General features: G+C 50.1%; 1 protein-coding gene across 1 annotated transcript in view; it reads left to right on the forward strand.

Annotated features, from left to right (window-relative positions):
* Positions 1 to 14,594, forward strand: part of VWF (von Willebrand factor) — a 147,272-nt gene that overhangs the window by 27,656 nt on the left and 105,022 nt on the right. The window contains exons 7-10 of the mRNA XM_003796416.3: positions 10,429 to 10,645; positions 12,051 to 12,173; positions 12,898 to 13,009; positions 13,916 to 13,962. Coding sequence (XP_003796464.1) covers positions 10,429 to 10,645; positions 12,051 to 12,173; positions 12,898 to 13,009; positions 13,916 to 13,962 — 499 coding nt within the window. The remainder of the gene's footprint in view (positions 1 to 10,428; positions 10,646 to 12,050; positions 12,174 to 12,897; positions 13,010 to 13,915; positions 13,963 to 14,594) is intronic.

Consider the following 14,594-nt stretch of genomic DNA (forward strand, 5'->3'; position numbering starts at 1 on the left):
TTCTCTCTACCTCCTCTGACATAGCACGCTGCTGACCTATATTTCCTTTTCCTCCTAAGAAACCACTTTCTCGCTTGAGCTAACATTTGCAAACAGTCATACTGACTTTGAGTAATCATAACGTATCTCTTCAATAGCCCAGAGAGGCCTGTAAAACACCCATGCTGTTGGAAACAAAGCAATTCACTCTTCATGTTCTCATTAAATATTGCCCAAGCCTTTATCTGCAAAGGATGTACCAGCCCTTTCCTGTATTTCTGCTCATGGTTGTGTGGTAAGGGGGTTCACAGCACAGGGTGGGAGGAATTTCAGCCCAGAGGACTTGGCTGAGGAGCTGAGTGCACTGGCAGAGCTGGGGGCCTCTAGACCCACCCCCAACATCCCTGCTGCTTCATTCTGCCTCTTCCATTCACTGAAATAGCGGCAGATTTGGCCTCGAATAGAGTTTTCTTGGAGATTGGGAAGAATTTTGTTATACTATTTATTTGGTAGGATAGTTGTGATTCACAGAGACCAACTGTAGGGGGAGAGAGCCTGGCCCTGGAAAGGTCAGTGAATCTCAAGGAAAGATCCTCACAACGTAGGCTCCCAGAGGAGTTAATTGTTTATTATTATTATTATTTTTAATTGAATGGTAACTGTGTACATTAATGCACTTCTGGGGTACAGTGTGGTGTTTTCACACACAATCCGAAACACTTCCATCAAACTGGTTAACATAGCCTTCATGTCATTTTCTTAGTTATTGTGTTAAAATGTTCATATTCTACTCTTAGAAAGATTCACTTGTACCCGGAGTTAATTGTTGATGCAGCATGGTGACCTGGTTTGACAGAGTGTCCACTTGCCATGACCTGGTTATATTTAGCTCGGAGCTGGAGTTTGAGCACAAGTACACACATAGCTTTTTCCCTTTCACCGAATGAGAATGCTCTCCTAAGTCTCTCTTTCTCAAGTCACTGATTGGGTGAGGAATGCGGACCTACTTCACATGCTTTACTGAGGTCCAGGAAGGCCGGGGCAAGTTCCTGGTTTGGCTCTATCTTGTATGAGTTACTTTCCTGCCTTGCATCTAAGTCCCCTCTATGAGATAGACAGAGCTGCCCTAAACACCCAGATGGATCTGTGCCTTTTTCCTTTACAGCAAATTTGCTCCCTTGAAAGCAAGGCAGCCACAGGAGCAGGGAGCTGCATAGATGGGGGAGCAGCAATGACCTTGGCCATTGCTCCTCTGGGGGTCTAGCCTACTGGCAGAGATCAGCAGCTGCCATAGAGTTTTAAAGGCTGCCCTTGAGTTAAACAGAACTTGGCCTTTTAGGTTACCTATTTAACAAACCCTTGAGGAGGGCTGAGTAAGGCCTTAGTACCCAAACTGCCAGTTCAAATGCCTCCCTAACATAGCAAGCTCAAAATCCCCAACAAACTATCTCTTAGGTGGCTTTCTTTCTCCTTTTCTTCCCCATGGTGAGGACCAGAACAGGCAAGATTCTGATGGTGCCTGTCATTGCATAAGGGAAATTAAGCCATGAGAGAGAACAGCATGGATCTGTCTTGGGTCAGTAAGTGACAAATCACCACATGAATGGTAAGTGATAGGCAGCTCAGGGGACTCAGCTCTGATCACAGGGCTGATTGTCTTTCCTGACTGGAGCAAAGTGGGTGGAGGGCTTCAGACTGGGCTGTTTTTCATGCCCAGAGCTTGGCACACCCCACACTGGGAGCCATGGAATGTTCCCTGGCCCTTGCCCTTCCAATAAGCATGCAGATACCCCCAGGATCCCAAGGCAGAGGGCAAGGATGGTCTTTTGGGGAGCTCCGTGGCCATCACTGTGATGACAGATCTAGTTATGGTGCCTTTCGTGAGCACTGTACCCCAAGCGTCTCTGAGAGAGAACTGTCCAACTTTGCAAACACCATCCATCTGGTGACAGTGTCAGCCAGTGTCTCAGGGTCTTTGTGAGTCAGAGTCTTGGAATGTGGTTGGGAATCTTGGGCCAGCCAGAAGTTATAAATAGAAGCAGCAACTCTCTCCACCATCCATCCCTGCAGACTGACCAATGAGAAACCCTTCCCTGACACAGGGGTGAATTCTTGAACCCACGGCTTTGGAACAGTTCAGGCTCCAGGCGCCTCCACACCTCCTCCAGGGGCTGCTGTAGGGCACCCACCCTAGAGCTGGAAAGATCAGGGCCTGCTGAACAATCTTGCACTTCACATTTCAGACTTTCTCTCTTTGTTCACTTCAGTCCTAGGAAGACCCCTGCCTCTCTCTTTTGTCAGCTTTGGGGGAACAAACACAATGACTGAGCTCAGATCTCTCTCTGGCTCCTGCTTCCTCGCCTCCCCTTGCTGCCACTGGGGAGATGTACTTGTTTTCTCTCCTCCTCCTTGCACCAGCCTTGTGTCTCCAGGGAAGAGGTCTGGTCCTCTCTAATGAACTGAAAATGTGATTAAGATGGGCTGCCATTGGGTCTGCACAGACACCCAGGCACGGTGAGGTCATGGATGGCTGGGGGCTGGGGCTGCTGCTCTCTCACCAGCTTCTGGCAGCACTGACAGAAGTTGAAAGAAAACAGTAGTATAATAGTTGATGCTGGGCACTGGAGCCAAGGAGATGCTGGAAGTGTGCAAATTAGCTGGCCTTCATTCTGTGTCCCTGCCAGAATGGCTCATCAGAGAGCTGAAGAGGAGTCAGTATGGACAGCAGGCAAATGATGACAGTTGTGAGCCCCTGATTGTCTTGGACAAACTCATGGTGTTGAGTTTTACTGTGCAGTTTTGCTGTGCAGCCGCTGTCTAAGGGAGGCCCAGGTACAGGCTGTCTGTGTTAGAAGTTGATGCGGCTGTGAGTGACGGGACCTAAAGTAACAACAGCTAATGCAATATAGAAGCTTCTCTCTCCCTGTCATGTAAGGAAGCTCTGGCTAGAATGTCCCGGGTCTGTATAGGATCTTATGATGTTGGGATTGAGGTTCCTCTGTGTCATTTCTGCACACACGCTCCAAGATGCCGGCTCAAGGTTCAGTCAGCACAACCATGTTTCCGCAGTAGAAAGGCAAGGGACTAAGAAAGAAGCAGCCCCTCCTTCTGAGGATGCCTCCTGAAAGTTGCCCAAGACCCTTCTGTTCAGTGCCTATTGGGTAACAGCTGAGTCAGAGGGCTGCTCGCTGCTGCAAGGGAGGCTGGAAAGGGGAATCCTATTCCCAGTGGCTGTGTGACCAGGTGAAAGATGAAAACTGAGGGTTCCATGACTAAGAGGAAGGGAGAGTAGACCCTGAGTAACTTCCAGTTTCTTCCACCCTACTGCTTTTTCAAAGGTGGAGAAGCATGTGTGCAAAGAGGCAAGATAATTTTCTTAAAGTCACATACTATGAGAATGATGGGGTTGGGATTCTAGCCCAACCACACTTTTTTTTTTTTGAGACAGAGTCTCATTATGTTACCCTTGGTAGAATGCCTTGGTGGCACAGCTCACAGCAACCTCCAACTCTTGGGCTCAAGCGATTCTCTTGCCTCTGCTGCCCAAGTAGTTGGGACTACAGGTGCCCGCCACAACGCCCAGCTGTTTTTTGTTGAAGTTGTCATTGTCGTTTAGCAGGCCTGGGCTGGGTTCAAACCTGCCAGCCTCAGTGTATGTAGCTGGCGCCGTAACCAGTGTACTTCGGGCACTGAGCCCCAACCACACTTCTAAAACCTGCGCTATATCCACTATATTTATAAGTAAAACAAGGTCTGGATCAAAATACACGAGACCAAATGTAACAAGAAGGCAGGGAAAGTTATTTTACACTTGGGATACAAGTAGGCTGAAATCTAAAGAGATGGCAGCAGCATTAGGAAGGGAGGCAGTTCTTTTTAGGGCAGGCTGGAGGATTTCTCTCTGGTCTATAATTGGGCTGGTCCATTGCAAGGACATGCAATGACGGCCTGCAGCATGTCTTTCTTCTTTTCCTTTCCTTTCTTTTCTTTCTTTCTTTCTTTGAGACAGAGTCCCATTCTGTTGCCTTGGGTAGAGTGCCGTGCTGTCATAGCTCACAGCAACCTCAAACTCTTGGGCTCAAGCGATCCTCTTATCTCAGCCTCCTGAGTAGTTGGGACTACAGGTGCCTGCCACAACTCCTGGCTAGTTTTCTCTATTTTTAATCTCTCGTATCTGAATTATGACCACCTGTAACAGAGTCTCACAGAATGGCTTTGGTTCAAGATGGGGTAGCTTGGCCAACCTAACATGTACTATGCAGTCTTCTAATCCCACTGTTAGGGAATGGGGTGGGGGAAGGATGGGACAGGAACCACTTGGTCACTCCATCACTAGGACAACTGATTCTCAATTTGTTTACTCTCAGGACCCCTTTGCACTCTGAAAAATTACAAAAGACTTTTTTTTTTTTTGCAGTTTTTGGCTGGGGCCAGGTTTGAACCCACTACGTGCAGTATATGGGGCTGGTGCCCTACTCCTTTGAGCCACAAAGGTCACCCCTACAAAAGACTTTAAAGAGGTCTTGTTGATGTGGGTTGTATCTTGATACTTACTGTATTAGATATTTAAACTGGGAGACCTAAGGCATATCTGTTAATTTATTTAAAATAATAAATCCATTACATATGTTTAATGCACATACTATATTTTTTAAACAAAAATAACTATGAATTTCAAACATATAGAATTTAGAGGTAAGAATGACATTGTTTTACAGTTTTGCAAATCCTTTTGACATCTGGTTTAAGAGAAATCATCTGGATCTCCTGATCTGCTTCTGCATTCAGTGTGTTGTGATATCACTTGTCATATAGTTTCTGGAAACCCCCACTGTGTACTCATGAAAGGACGAGAAGAAGAAGTGCAGATAACATGTCAGGGTTGTTATGGAAACAGTTTGGGCATCATGGACCCTGCAAGGATCTCCAGAATCCTAGAGGGATCCCTAGACCACGTTTTAAGAACCACTGACCTGGTAACTTCTTTCTCCGTGCCTCAGTTTGCAAATCTGAAAGCCTGTATTTATCTAACTTTCTCTGAGATTTGTGTTCTTTGAAGGTATCTTTAGGCCTCAGAAAGACCGGTCTGGGGTAGTGGGTATGAGGTGGTCTCTGGGACAACTTTACTTAGGTGGGCTGGGAAAGAAGTCAACTGTGGCTGAGGAGGTAGGGTTTGTGTCAACCTTTCCTTAAAGCAGGGAGATGGGCAGAGAATCTATACAGGGCTTTCTGGAGTTCTATGCACGTCAGCAACCTTCTGGGCCTGGTGGGCAGTGAGAGCCAGAGATGCCTAGCCTGGGCACCCAGCCCGTCTCCTGCTGGTCTGCCCAACTCACTTACCACTGATGTGTGTGGCTGTGCCCAGTTACACAGGAAAGAGGGCCCCTGCAGACAGTTCTAAACCCTGGACAGCCTGAGTAAAGTGAGCGAAGCCCATTCACCACACCCTGTAGTGGGTAGAGTAACCTGGGCAAATGGAAGAAAGGTGCCTCAGGGAGTAAGGGCTGAGTAAGGGCTGCTCCTCAGGGAGCAGGGGCTGAGGGCACAGGCAGAAAATGAGAACTTATCCCAGGAGAGCTTGGTTAGGCTTGGAACACGGTAGAGGCTATAAGTACCTGCTAAGAGAAACTGAGACCACTAACCTACTAAAACAATGTCCCAGAGGGCAGCTGTACCTTTCCTGGCCATCAGTTGGTGACACAGAGTTGGAGTCTCAGGATCTGGCTCCTGAGAGCCATAACAACTCCCTTTGTCCTCCTGCTTGGAATTATGCCACTGCCTCCATCTGGTGTGGTCTCCCTCCGGTCCTGTGACCTAACTTCCATGCCCAGGCCCAGTTCAGGTGGCCTCCTTTTAGGAAGTGTCCCCTGGCATCACAGCTGCAGTTCTCTTCCCCCTGCCATTGGCTGCTCCATTAGGAAGACGTTAATTGGGATCAAGTCTCCAGGCTGTTACGTAGACATTCCCATGGAAACACTTGGTTCAGTGGGTTGGCTGCCACTTAAGAATTGGAGAGTAGGAGTTACTCACGCTGTGCTCATTACTATTGGCTTTGAGCAGGCACTCATTCTTGCTGTGCACCTTGGGAACAGGTGTCATTGAAAGGCTTACAGGGAGATGGAGGAGGTGGCCACAGAAATGGATCATTTAGTACAAGAGTAGAGGCTCCGGGAAGGCTGTGGGAGCTTCTAACCCTGCAGGGTGGGGAGAAGGGGAGGAGCTCAGAGAAGCCTTCCTGGGCCTTGAAATGGCTCCCAAACTGAGGTGGGGAGTTAGCAGGGCCAGAAGAGGGGATGGGAAGAGGGGCAGGCTCCCCTGTTAGGTTGTGAGGGCTGGGACGTGGTCTGTTTGCTTTTTATTATATTCCTTGTGCCTGGCCTAGTGCCTAGAAATAGTAAATGTGAAACAAATGGAATGGAACGTCAACATAGGACACACAAGCCATGTTTAGCATGTGAGATGGGGAGCAGGCAGGGATGAGACTCATGATATAGGGTGGCGTCAGGTCATGGAGGGCCTGGCCTCGCTGCCTTCCTTCTAAGCTAGGACATTGCTCTGTAGGCAGGGGTGGGACATGCATAGTCAGATTTGCATTTTATACAGACTGGGACTCCCTGTTGGAGACTGAGAGGCTGATGCTTGTTAAGTGACAATTTTGGTCAATACTTGCCTGCCAACATCTCTGCCATGAGTCTGAGCATACAAAATGTTAACACCATCTTGGACTTATTTCTGTGTCCTGTGTCAGGACCTGTCCCGGCATGGCAGGGACAGGGAAGCTGGGAGTGGCAGAGACAGCCAGTTAAGTATGCCTCTGTGGTATAGCTGCAGGTGAGGGGAGTCCAGCTGTGGGTGCTGCGTGGCCGTGCAGAAGTCCTGCCCAACTCTAATAGACCAACTGCAGGTCAGGGATGACCAGAGGAAGACTGGAGAACAAGGTAGGGGGAGAGATGTCCGTTTGTTTCTTTTGAGGAAGAAATGAACCAGATTTCAGGTATGTGTGATAGAGGCCAAAGCAATTATTCTAAGAGCAGAGGCGGCTGTTTCTGCTGAAATCCACTCCCAGCCTGCAGGCAAATATCAGAAAACACGCTTGCTAAGGCTTCCTATAAGCCATTTAATACCTCGAGGGAGCTCCCAGGAAGTGTGCTGGAGTACTTTTCTTATTTTTCCTTTGGGCAGGGAAAACTCTGACATGACCCAGGGGAGACAGGCCCCGGTGGACTCTCACTGTGGCTCAGAGCGGGAAGGTGCCTGGACTCCTGGGCTTCTCCTTTCTCCTCCTGGGTGCCGCGTCCTGCCAGTGAGAATCCCTAGTTCTTGGGCTCTGTGCTTATGGGAGCTGGTGATGGGGTCCAAGGCCTGCTGGGAGCCACTGCTTTATAGCTCAGGTGATGCTAGCAATCGCCAGGAAAAACCCCATGGAGTCACCCTTTTGAATTTTTCTTTATTTTCAAATTTTGGGCTAGGAAAGAAGTAGGCAGGAGCTTGGGCCTCTGGCCCTCTCTGGGACACCCTCAGTTGCTCTCCAAGAGCTCAGCGACTCCCCTTCCTGAATGGCATTTGTGAGGGGGTAAGTGGCATAGCAAAACGAAAGAAATAGAGACTTAGCTCCTTCTCTGCGCCCCAACCTGCCAGTGAAGTTGGAGGTTCTTAAAAAGAACCCCCATTAGAAAGAAGAAAGTTTCCCTTCTTCCCACTAGAAAGAAACCCACTTTAGTCTGGGGGAATCGTAAAACTCCCAGGTAAAAGAGTCAGGAAAACAGCCACTGTGTTCACCAAAGAGCACCTGAAGATAGCAGGGGTGATAATGTTACCCCAGCAATCATTCCCCTGGCACAGCCCCAGGAGATGGAGACCAGGGGAAAGGGACAAAGGGGTCCTTCCATTCTGTGGGGACCTGCTTTCCGTTTTAGTGGGTAAGCCTAGTGAAAGGAAGGCCAGGGAAACGGATACTCTGGTAGCCAGGAGAGGGGAGATGATGATGGCAATGGTGATCTGGGAATCACCATTTATTAGGGTGATTAGCTTTTTACGTGTATTATTTCATTCAGTGTTCACTATGGTCCTACCGGTAGGAGCTGTTATTATTCCCACTGCTTAACAGAGGAGGAAGGGCAGGTCAAGCTCACACAGCTGGTGTGTGGAAGAGGCTGAACTGACTCTGGGGCTGGGGAGGTCCCAGTGAGGCCAAGGCAAGTCTGCCCACCTCTGCCACTCTTCCTGGTCTTTAGAAACCTCAGTTTCCCCTTGTGTTAAAGGTGCAGGGTGGCTAATGAAAGCCCATACATAACCACTTGAGACCTAAGTGGGCCCAGGACCCACGGCTGTGGTCTTCATTCCTTGGCATTCTACTTGGTGCCAGCCCCAAGAGGTAGTGCAGGAGTATTTTCATTCCCATTTTACTCGAGGACACCCTTCTCTGACCAAGTGAGTTGATTTGCCTAAGTCCTCATCGCCAGTAAGTGGAAGTGCTGGGCTTTAGGCCTCAGCTTTTCATAGCCACACAGTGAGTGCCAGCCGAGGGGAGGGAATTCAGCAAAATGAGATCATGCAAGGGTGGCTGCCTGCTGGTTTCTGAAGTTTAGCAGCCCCTGTGGGCAGCTGCTTTTCTAAGGTGAAAAGTGAACCAGTTGCTCCCAGCTCTGTCTGGGCCAGCTGGGTCCTAGACCTCCCCACTGGGCAACCCAGGGGCTCCATGACCAGGGTACAGCGGGACACTGCTCTGCTTGTCTGGCTCTGACGGTGGACATTGTGCAGGACTCTGGAGGCAGGAAGCTGATTTCCCTAGGACCGCAGAATGTCCCTGGTGCTGCCAGAATGGGTCTGAAGACAGTGAGCAGATGGTTCAGGTTTCTATTCCTCTGGGATTTCCGTGGCGCCGCAAAAGAGGAGGCCCATGGGTTGGCTCCCGGCTCCCGGCTCCCGACTCCCGGCTCTGGGCTGCTGACTTACACCAGCTTGCTCTGGTGATCCTTTATATAATTTGAGCAGATTCAATTTCCCTCTCCTCAAAATCGGTAATTTCTTTCCTCTTTTTTACTGTCCCTTTCCAAACACTGGCTCCAGCTCCTCTTTTAGGACTCAGCCCTTCCATTTAGATACACTTGTACTTTTTTCTCTTTAGCTGAAGATTCTAAGCCCTGTCCCTGTAAGCACTGTTTCAGTCGGGGTACATGCATAAGTTTAAAAGGAGTTACATGTGAATGAAATTATGGGGATCATTTATATCAATAAGACTGTGTTGGGTCAAGTCTACGACATCATTGATTCTAAGATACATCCACTGGCTTGGTGCCTGTAGCTCAAATGGCTAAGGTGCCAGCCATATACACCAGAGCTGGCGGGTTTGAATCTAGCCTGGCCCTGCCAAACAACGACAACTACAACCAAAAAATGGCCAGGTGTTGTGGGGGGTGCCTGTGCTCCCAGCTACTTGGGAGGCTGAGGCAAGAGAATTGCTTAAGCCCGGGAGTTGGATGTTTCTGTGAGCTGTGATGCCACAGCATCTACCCAGGGTGACAGCCTGAGGCTCTGTCTCAAAAAAAAAAAGATACATCCAAGTTCCTTGTATTGTTCATCAAGAAAAAGTGGCCAATTAAAGTATGACAGCCATTACAAGATGTACCCCAACTTTAGGGATATTAAACTGTGAAAACAATGCACATTTAGAGTCATTAAAACACAGAATGTAGACATGTTTACAAGTAAAACATGTGAGAGTGTTTATACTAAGGAGGTGGCCGGAGTGGCAAGTGACAACAATTCCAAACTTGCCTTGTACTGTTAGGGTGAGGGAATCAACAAAGTGGCAAAACCCAAGAACAGCCCTTGCCTGGCACAGTATGCCTGGGACATTTCATATAATTCCAACATGTTGTCACTGATGAGAACTGGTCCCATCTGGTCCCAGCAATCCTGGGATGTGGGACTATTTGAAAAAACGCATTGCCACACCCCATCTCCAACCTACTGTGCTCAAATCTCTGGGGGTCAGGCTCAGAGGTTTCTACTTTATAAAACTCTGTGCCTCCTGCCTCAGTTCTAGTGAGGAAGGTCTAGGTCAGGGAGGGCAGGTGACCAGGCCAGTGCAAACCCAATGCTGAGCAGCATTACTGGACTCGGAAGCCTCGGCCCAGCTCCAGGGCCAGTACTCTGCCCTTCTCTCTTTCTTCCCTTTGCTTTCCTGGGGCGCTGCCCACCACAGAGGCTCAGCAGCCTGAGACTGCATCTCCAGGGCATAACCTTAGTCTTGGCGTATTTCACCCGGTGTGAGTTTGGCTCTTTCCTGATAAATTTAACACATGCCGATAAGCACCTACTGGGTGCAGGGCATGGTCGCAGGTCCTGAGGAAGCCTCCTGGTTTCCCAGCTGGGCTGAGCCTCCTCAGCACTCTCTCAGGGAGACACTGCACAGTGGCTCTGTGATGGCCATGCCTCTTCCCTCAGGGCCTGTGGGAGCAGTGCCAGCTGCTGAAGACCACCTCAGCATTCACCCGCTGCCACCCTCTGGTGGACCCTGCACCCTTCATGGCCTCTTGTGAGAAGACTATGTGCACCTGTTCTCAGGGGCCACAGTGCCTGTGCCCCACCTTCTTGGAGTATGCCCGGACCTGTGCCCAGGAGGGGATGGTGTTGTACGGCTGGACTGACCACAGCATGTGCCGTAAGTTCCCTCCATGTTGGGGGAGGAGTCTGTCCCAGGTGGTGGGTGGTGTCACTCAGGGTGCTTTGGGGCTGTGTCACGAGTATACTTATCCCTAGACCCACTTCCTAAATGACTTCTGACCTCTGCCACCTGGTCTAGGAGTCCCTTTCCAGAGCAGGCCTTCCGAAGGCTCCAAGTCCTGCCCTTGTCTCTGTCCTCATGCCATGTGTCCCCTGGCACCCATGGCGCTCCTCAGGAAACCCATCCCCCATCTCGGGGACTCACAGAATGTTCTGTGCTGCCAACAGAAATCCTGGCAGTGGCGATTTCGGTTTATATCTTCATGGTCTGCCTGTCTGAATTGACGAAGAGCAGGGAGCTGGCCTGACTCTGGGTGCCACGATCTTTGAGGGACTAAAAGGCTTTTTATTAAGTTCCTCCCTTTTATTGAATCAGCGTCCTCACCCCCCTCAGGCTCAATACTCACCATTCTTTCTAACTCACCTCATGGGGCCAGTTGTCTTCTTCTAATCTATTGTGTCCCTAGTCATTGCCATTGTCCCCAGATTATTATAATTAAGCAGGGGGTGGGAGTGGGGGGCTTCTCCAGTTACCTCAGGAGGAGCCTCCTCTCTCCCCAGAACACCCAGTGATCCAAAGCCACGGAGATGGTCTGTGATAATTACGCAGATCACGCAGGCCGTAGAGAAAGAGGAGGCGCCCGCCTCTTTGCCCTGAGACTGAATACCTGGGAGAAGGGGTTTGGGGCGATTGGCATCAGGAAGCCCAGAAAAGTGCACTGGATCTCCTGTCCTTCAGTCTGTGTGTATCAGTCAGCCACAGAGTAGAGAGGCAGAGAGAAGGACAGCCAGTCCTTGCCTGGGAGGAGCGGGTCCATGGGGAGCATGGTGAAATCCCAGGTGGGAAGGCTGTGAAGACAGCCCTGCAGCAAAGTGGGAACAAATACAGAGTCACCATGCGGCAGAGTGGGCGTGAACTGAGAGTGCCCTGTGCTGGGAGGGGCATTTGGTTGGAGTCAATTTCCTAGGCAAGAGGAACCTTCAGAGGAGGGATGTGAGGGAGGACACCTGTGCCTCCTTGCTTGGTGTTAGGAGGCCATCCCTGTGTAGCCTGAAGTTTGGTGTCACCCTGAAAAGGTGTAAAAGAACCAGAAGAGGTGATGGAAGGGAGGAGGTGTAGTCCCAGATGTCCTGATAGGTCTTGGCCAGGGACTTATAAGGCAGAAGAAGTTCTTGGGAGGGGAGTTTGTCGTGGAGGAGTATGTAGGACGCTGGGGATTAGATGGCCAGTGGAGCCCTGAAGACAGAGAGCGGGCAGAAGAGGCTCTGAGCATGGCGTGGCTTGTCAGATGTCACATTGGTGGGGACCTGCTTTTGGGAGATGCCTTGGTTTTCCCTTTCAGGCCCAGCATGTCCTCCTGGCATGGAGTACAAGGAGTGTGTGTCCCCTTGCCCCAGGACCTGCCAGAGCCTGCACATCAATGAAGTGTGTCAGGAGCAATGTGTGGACGGCTGCAGCTGCCCTGGTAATAAACTTCCCACTTTATTTATAAGTCCCAGACCTTGCCAGTGCCCTTGGCTTTGGGAAGTGAGATGAAGGCCACTTGTGTTTATTCCCCATTGCTGAAATGAGAGGCCTTTTTATTTAGTTTTTAAGAGTCTTTGTACAGTGTGATCAGGATTGAGCTGGTCTTTATTTTTAATTTATGTTTTCCTGTTGTACTGTATCCATGAAAGCACTTGTGTCTAGGCAAGCAGAAGGATGGTCTGAGCCCCAATAGTGACTTTGTTCAGAAGCCCGTGGCCCGATCTGAACTACAGTTTTGTTTTCTCAGTTAGGTGTCAGGGAACCGGTCTGGGAGAGAGATCTTTGAAAAGTTTCCTGGATCTGCCATGTGAGCTTAGCTGAAAAAAGGCTTTGCACTGAAAAGTGCAAGAGAGACTTTGTGAGCTTTGATGAAAAACTCTGACTATTGAGAGTACATTCTGGGTGTTTTGACTCAGAACTTGTCTCCTAGAAGACCTTGAGCAAAAACTCTTGACTCCGTTTCTTTATCTGGAGAATGGAGACTAGTCATCCTCTGTCCCCCTGTTGCATTATCAATGTGAAAAATAAACATCGCAGAATACGTTCTTCGAGCTTCCTAGGAAAAGCTTGGAGCTGATGATTCCCTAAGGGATGCCACAGTGGTGAGATGACTAGTGATGATGACAATATTGAGGTCTTTGCTTTGATGTCCTTGAACCCAGAGGGACAGCTCCTTGATGAAGGCCGCTGCGTAGAGAGCACTGAGTGCTCCTGTGTGCACTCCGGGAAGCACTACCCTCCAGGCGCCTCTCTCTCCCAAGACTGCAACACCTGGTAATTGGGCTGCACAACGTGGCCTGGGAGAGCTGCCCAGGGGGTTGGATGCGGGGGAGCTAGGGCAGTAGGGCAGGGGCAGGTGGCATAGCATCTGGCCTGGGCTGAGGGAGAAGAGACTGAGGTGGAGGGATGGGGGGTTGGGGTGTTGGGGAGTGTGGGATGGATGTGGCCGGCACTGAGGGGGACCAAGGATTCAATGACAGATAAGACTAGAAGAGGGGGCCCTCAGAGAGGGCAGTATCCTGTACACACATATCTCTAGCTGTCCCTCCACACTGCTTTGATGAATGACCCTGTCCCATATAACAGCCACTACACAGCGTGCAGGTCCTTCTCTCCTTAAATCTCTTAACATGCTAGGTGGTAGGACATGGTGGTGCCCTCCGTGACTCCCTGCAGTTGGCCAGGCCCAACCTAGTTCTGTCCCTGCTTAGCTCCAGTCAACTCAAAGGGCTTCTCTGGATGTCGCCTCTGGCTGGCTGTGCCTGTCCCCTCTGGCCTCCAGGCTGCCTCCCTGTGTCTTTCCCTGGGTGGCAGCTTTTGGCTCCGGCTGCGTGCTCAGGATCTCAGTCAGCTGCCTGACGTGGCAACGGCTGGTGTTCTCTTGCTCTCTGCCACCAGCTGTGTGTGGATTTCTTCATACCTGTGTAGGTTTTCAGGGACATCAGATACCCTGGGTTTTCTTTCTCTGCATTTCTTCCCCTTGGCAGTGTCACCAAGATTCCTTGGTGGCCAAAGCCCTGCCCGGTACAACTTGAACTTCATGAAGAGTCCTCCAGCATCAGCTCCCATCTCCCTCCAGATCTCTCCTTCGGGAGCTGTGTTAACTGTGCTGAGCTCTAAATCTGTTCACGCCACTTGTGTTTGCAGAACTGCCAATGACTTGTGCTTCTTCCCCAACAGCATTTGCCGAAATAGCCAGTGGATCTGCAGCAATGAAGAGTGCCCGGGTAGGTGACCTTTCCCCTCTCTCTTCCTTCCTTCTCTCAATGGAAAGGCATCTCCTGTCTTACCAGACGAAGGAGGGCCACACCTCAAGGTAGCGAGAAGTCGTCCCGTCTGCACAGGTGGGACACAACTATCTGACCACAGCTCTAGTTTCAGACGCCTAGAGCATCTCCCAGGCCAGAGCAGGGGAGCCAGCCGGGGCACAGTTCTGGGGAGCCCTGCTCTGGCTGAAAGGGAACAGTGCACCTGGGCTCAGGCAGTATTGCCCTTTCCTCATCACCTGTTTGCTCAAAGGATTAAGTATGACCTGTACGGTCATGACCGACTAAACAGAGGCTACAAATGCTTTGGAAAATTAAGAGGAAGAAGGGCTGGCTTGGTAATTCTTTAGGCTTGAAGGGAGAGTTTTAGTGGAATTTTCTGAAATGCTTGATATGAAGACCGTGGCATGATCCAAGAGTTAAGAGAACCAGGTCTCCAAATGACTGCCCTGCTCTGTTCTCACCCAGAAAATCTGTTTAGGAAAATGTGTTTTACAATCTCTGCCCTTTGCTTTCCTTTCGGTTGGGCCCCAACTCTATTCTGTTTACTGTAAACTGTGTCCATTCAGAGCTCCCTCTGCCTCACCCTGCAG

This window comes from Otolemur garnettii, unplaced genomic scaffold, assembly GCF_000181295.1.
Source record: "Otolemur garnettii isolate 467f Iridium unplaced genomic scaffold, OtoGar3 scaffold00104, whole genome shotgun sequence".
In the NCBI taxonomy this organism is placed as follows: Eukaryota; Metazoa; Chordata; class Mammalia; order Primates; family Galagidae; genus Otolemur; species Otolemur garnettii.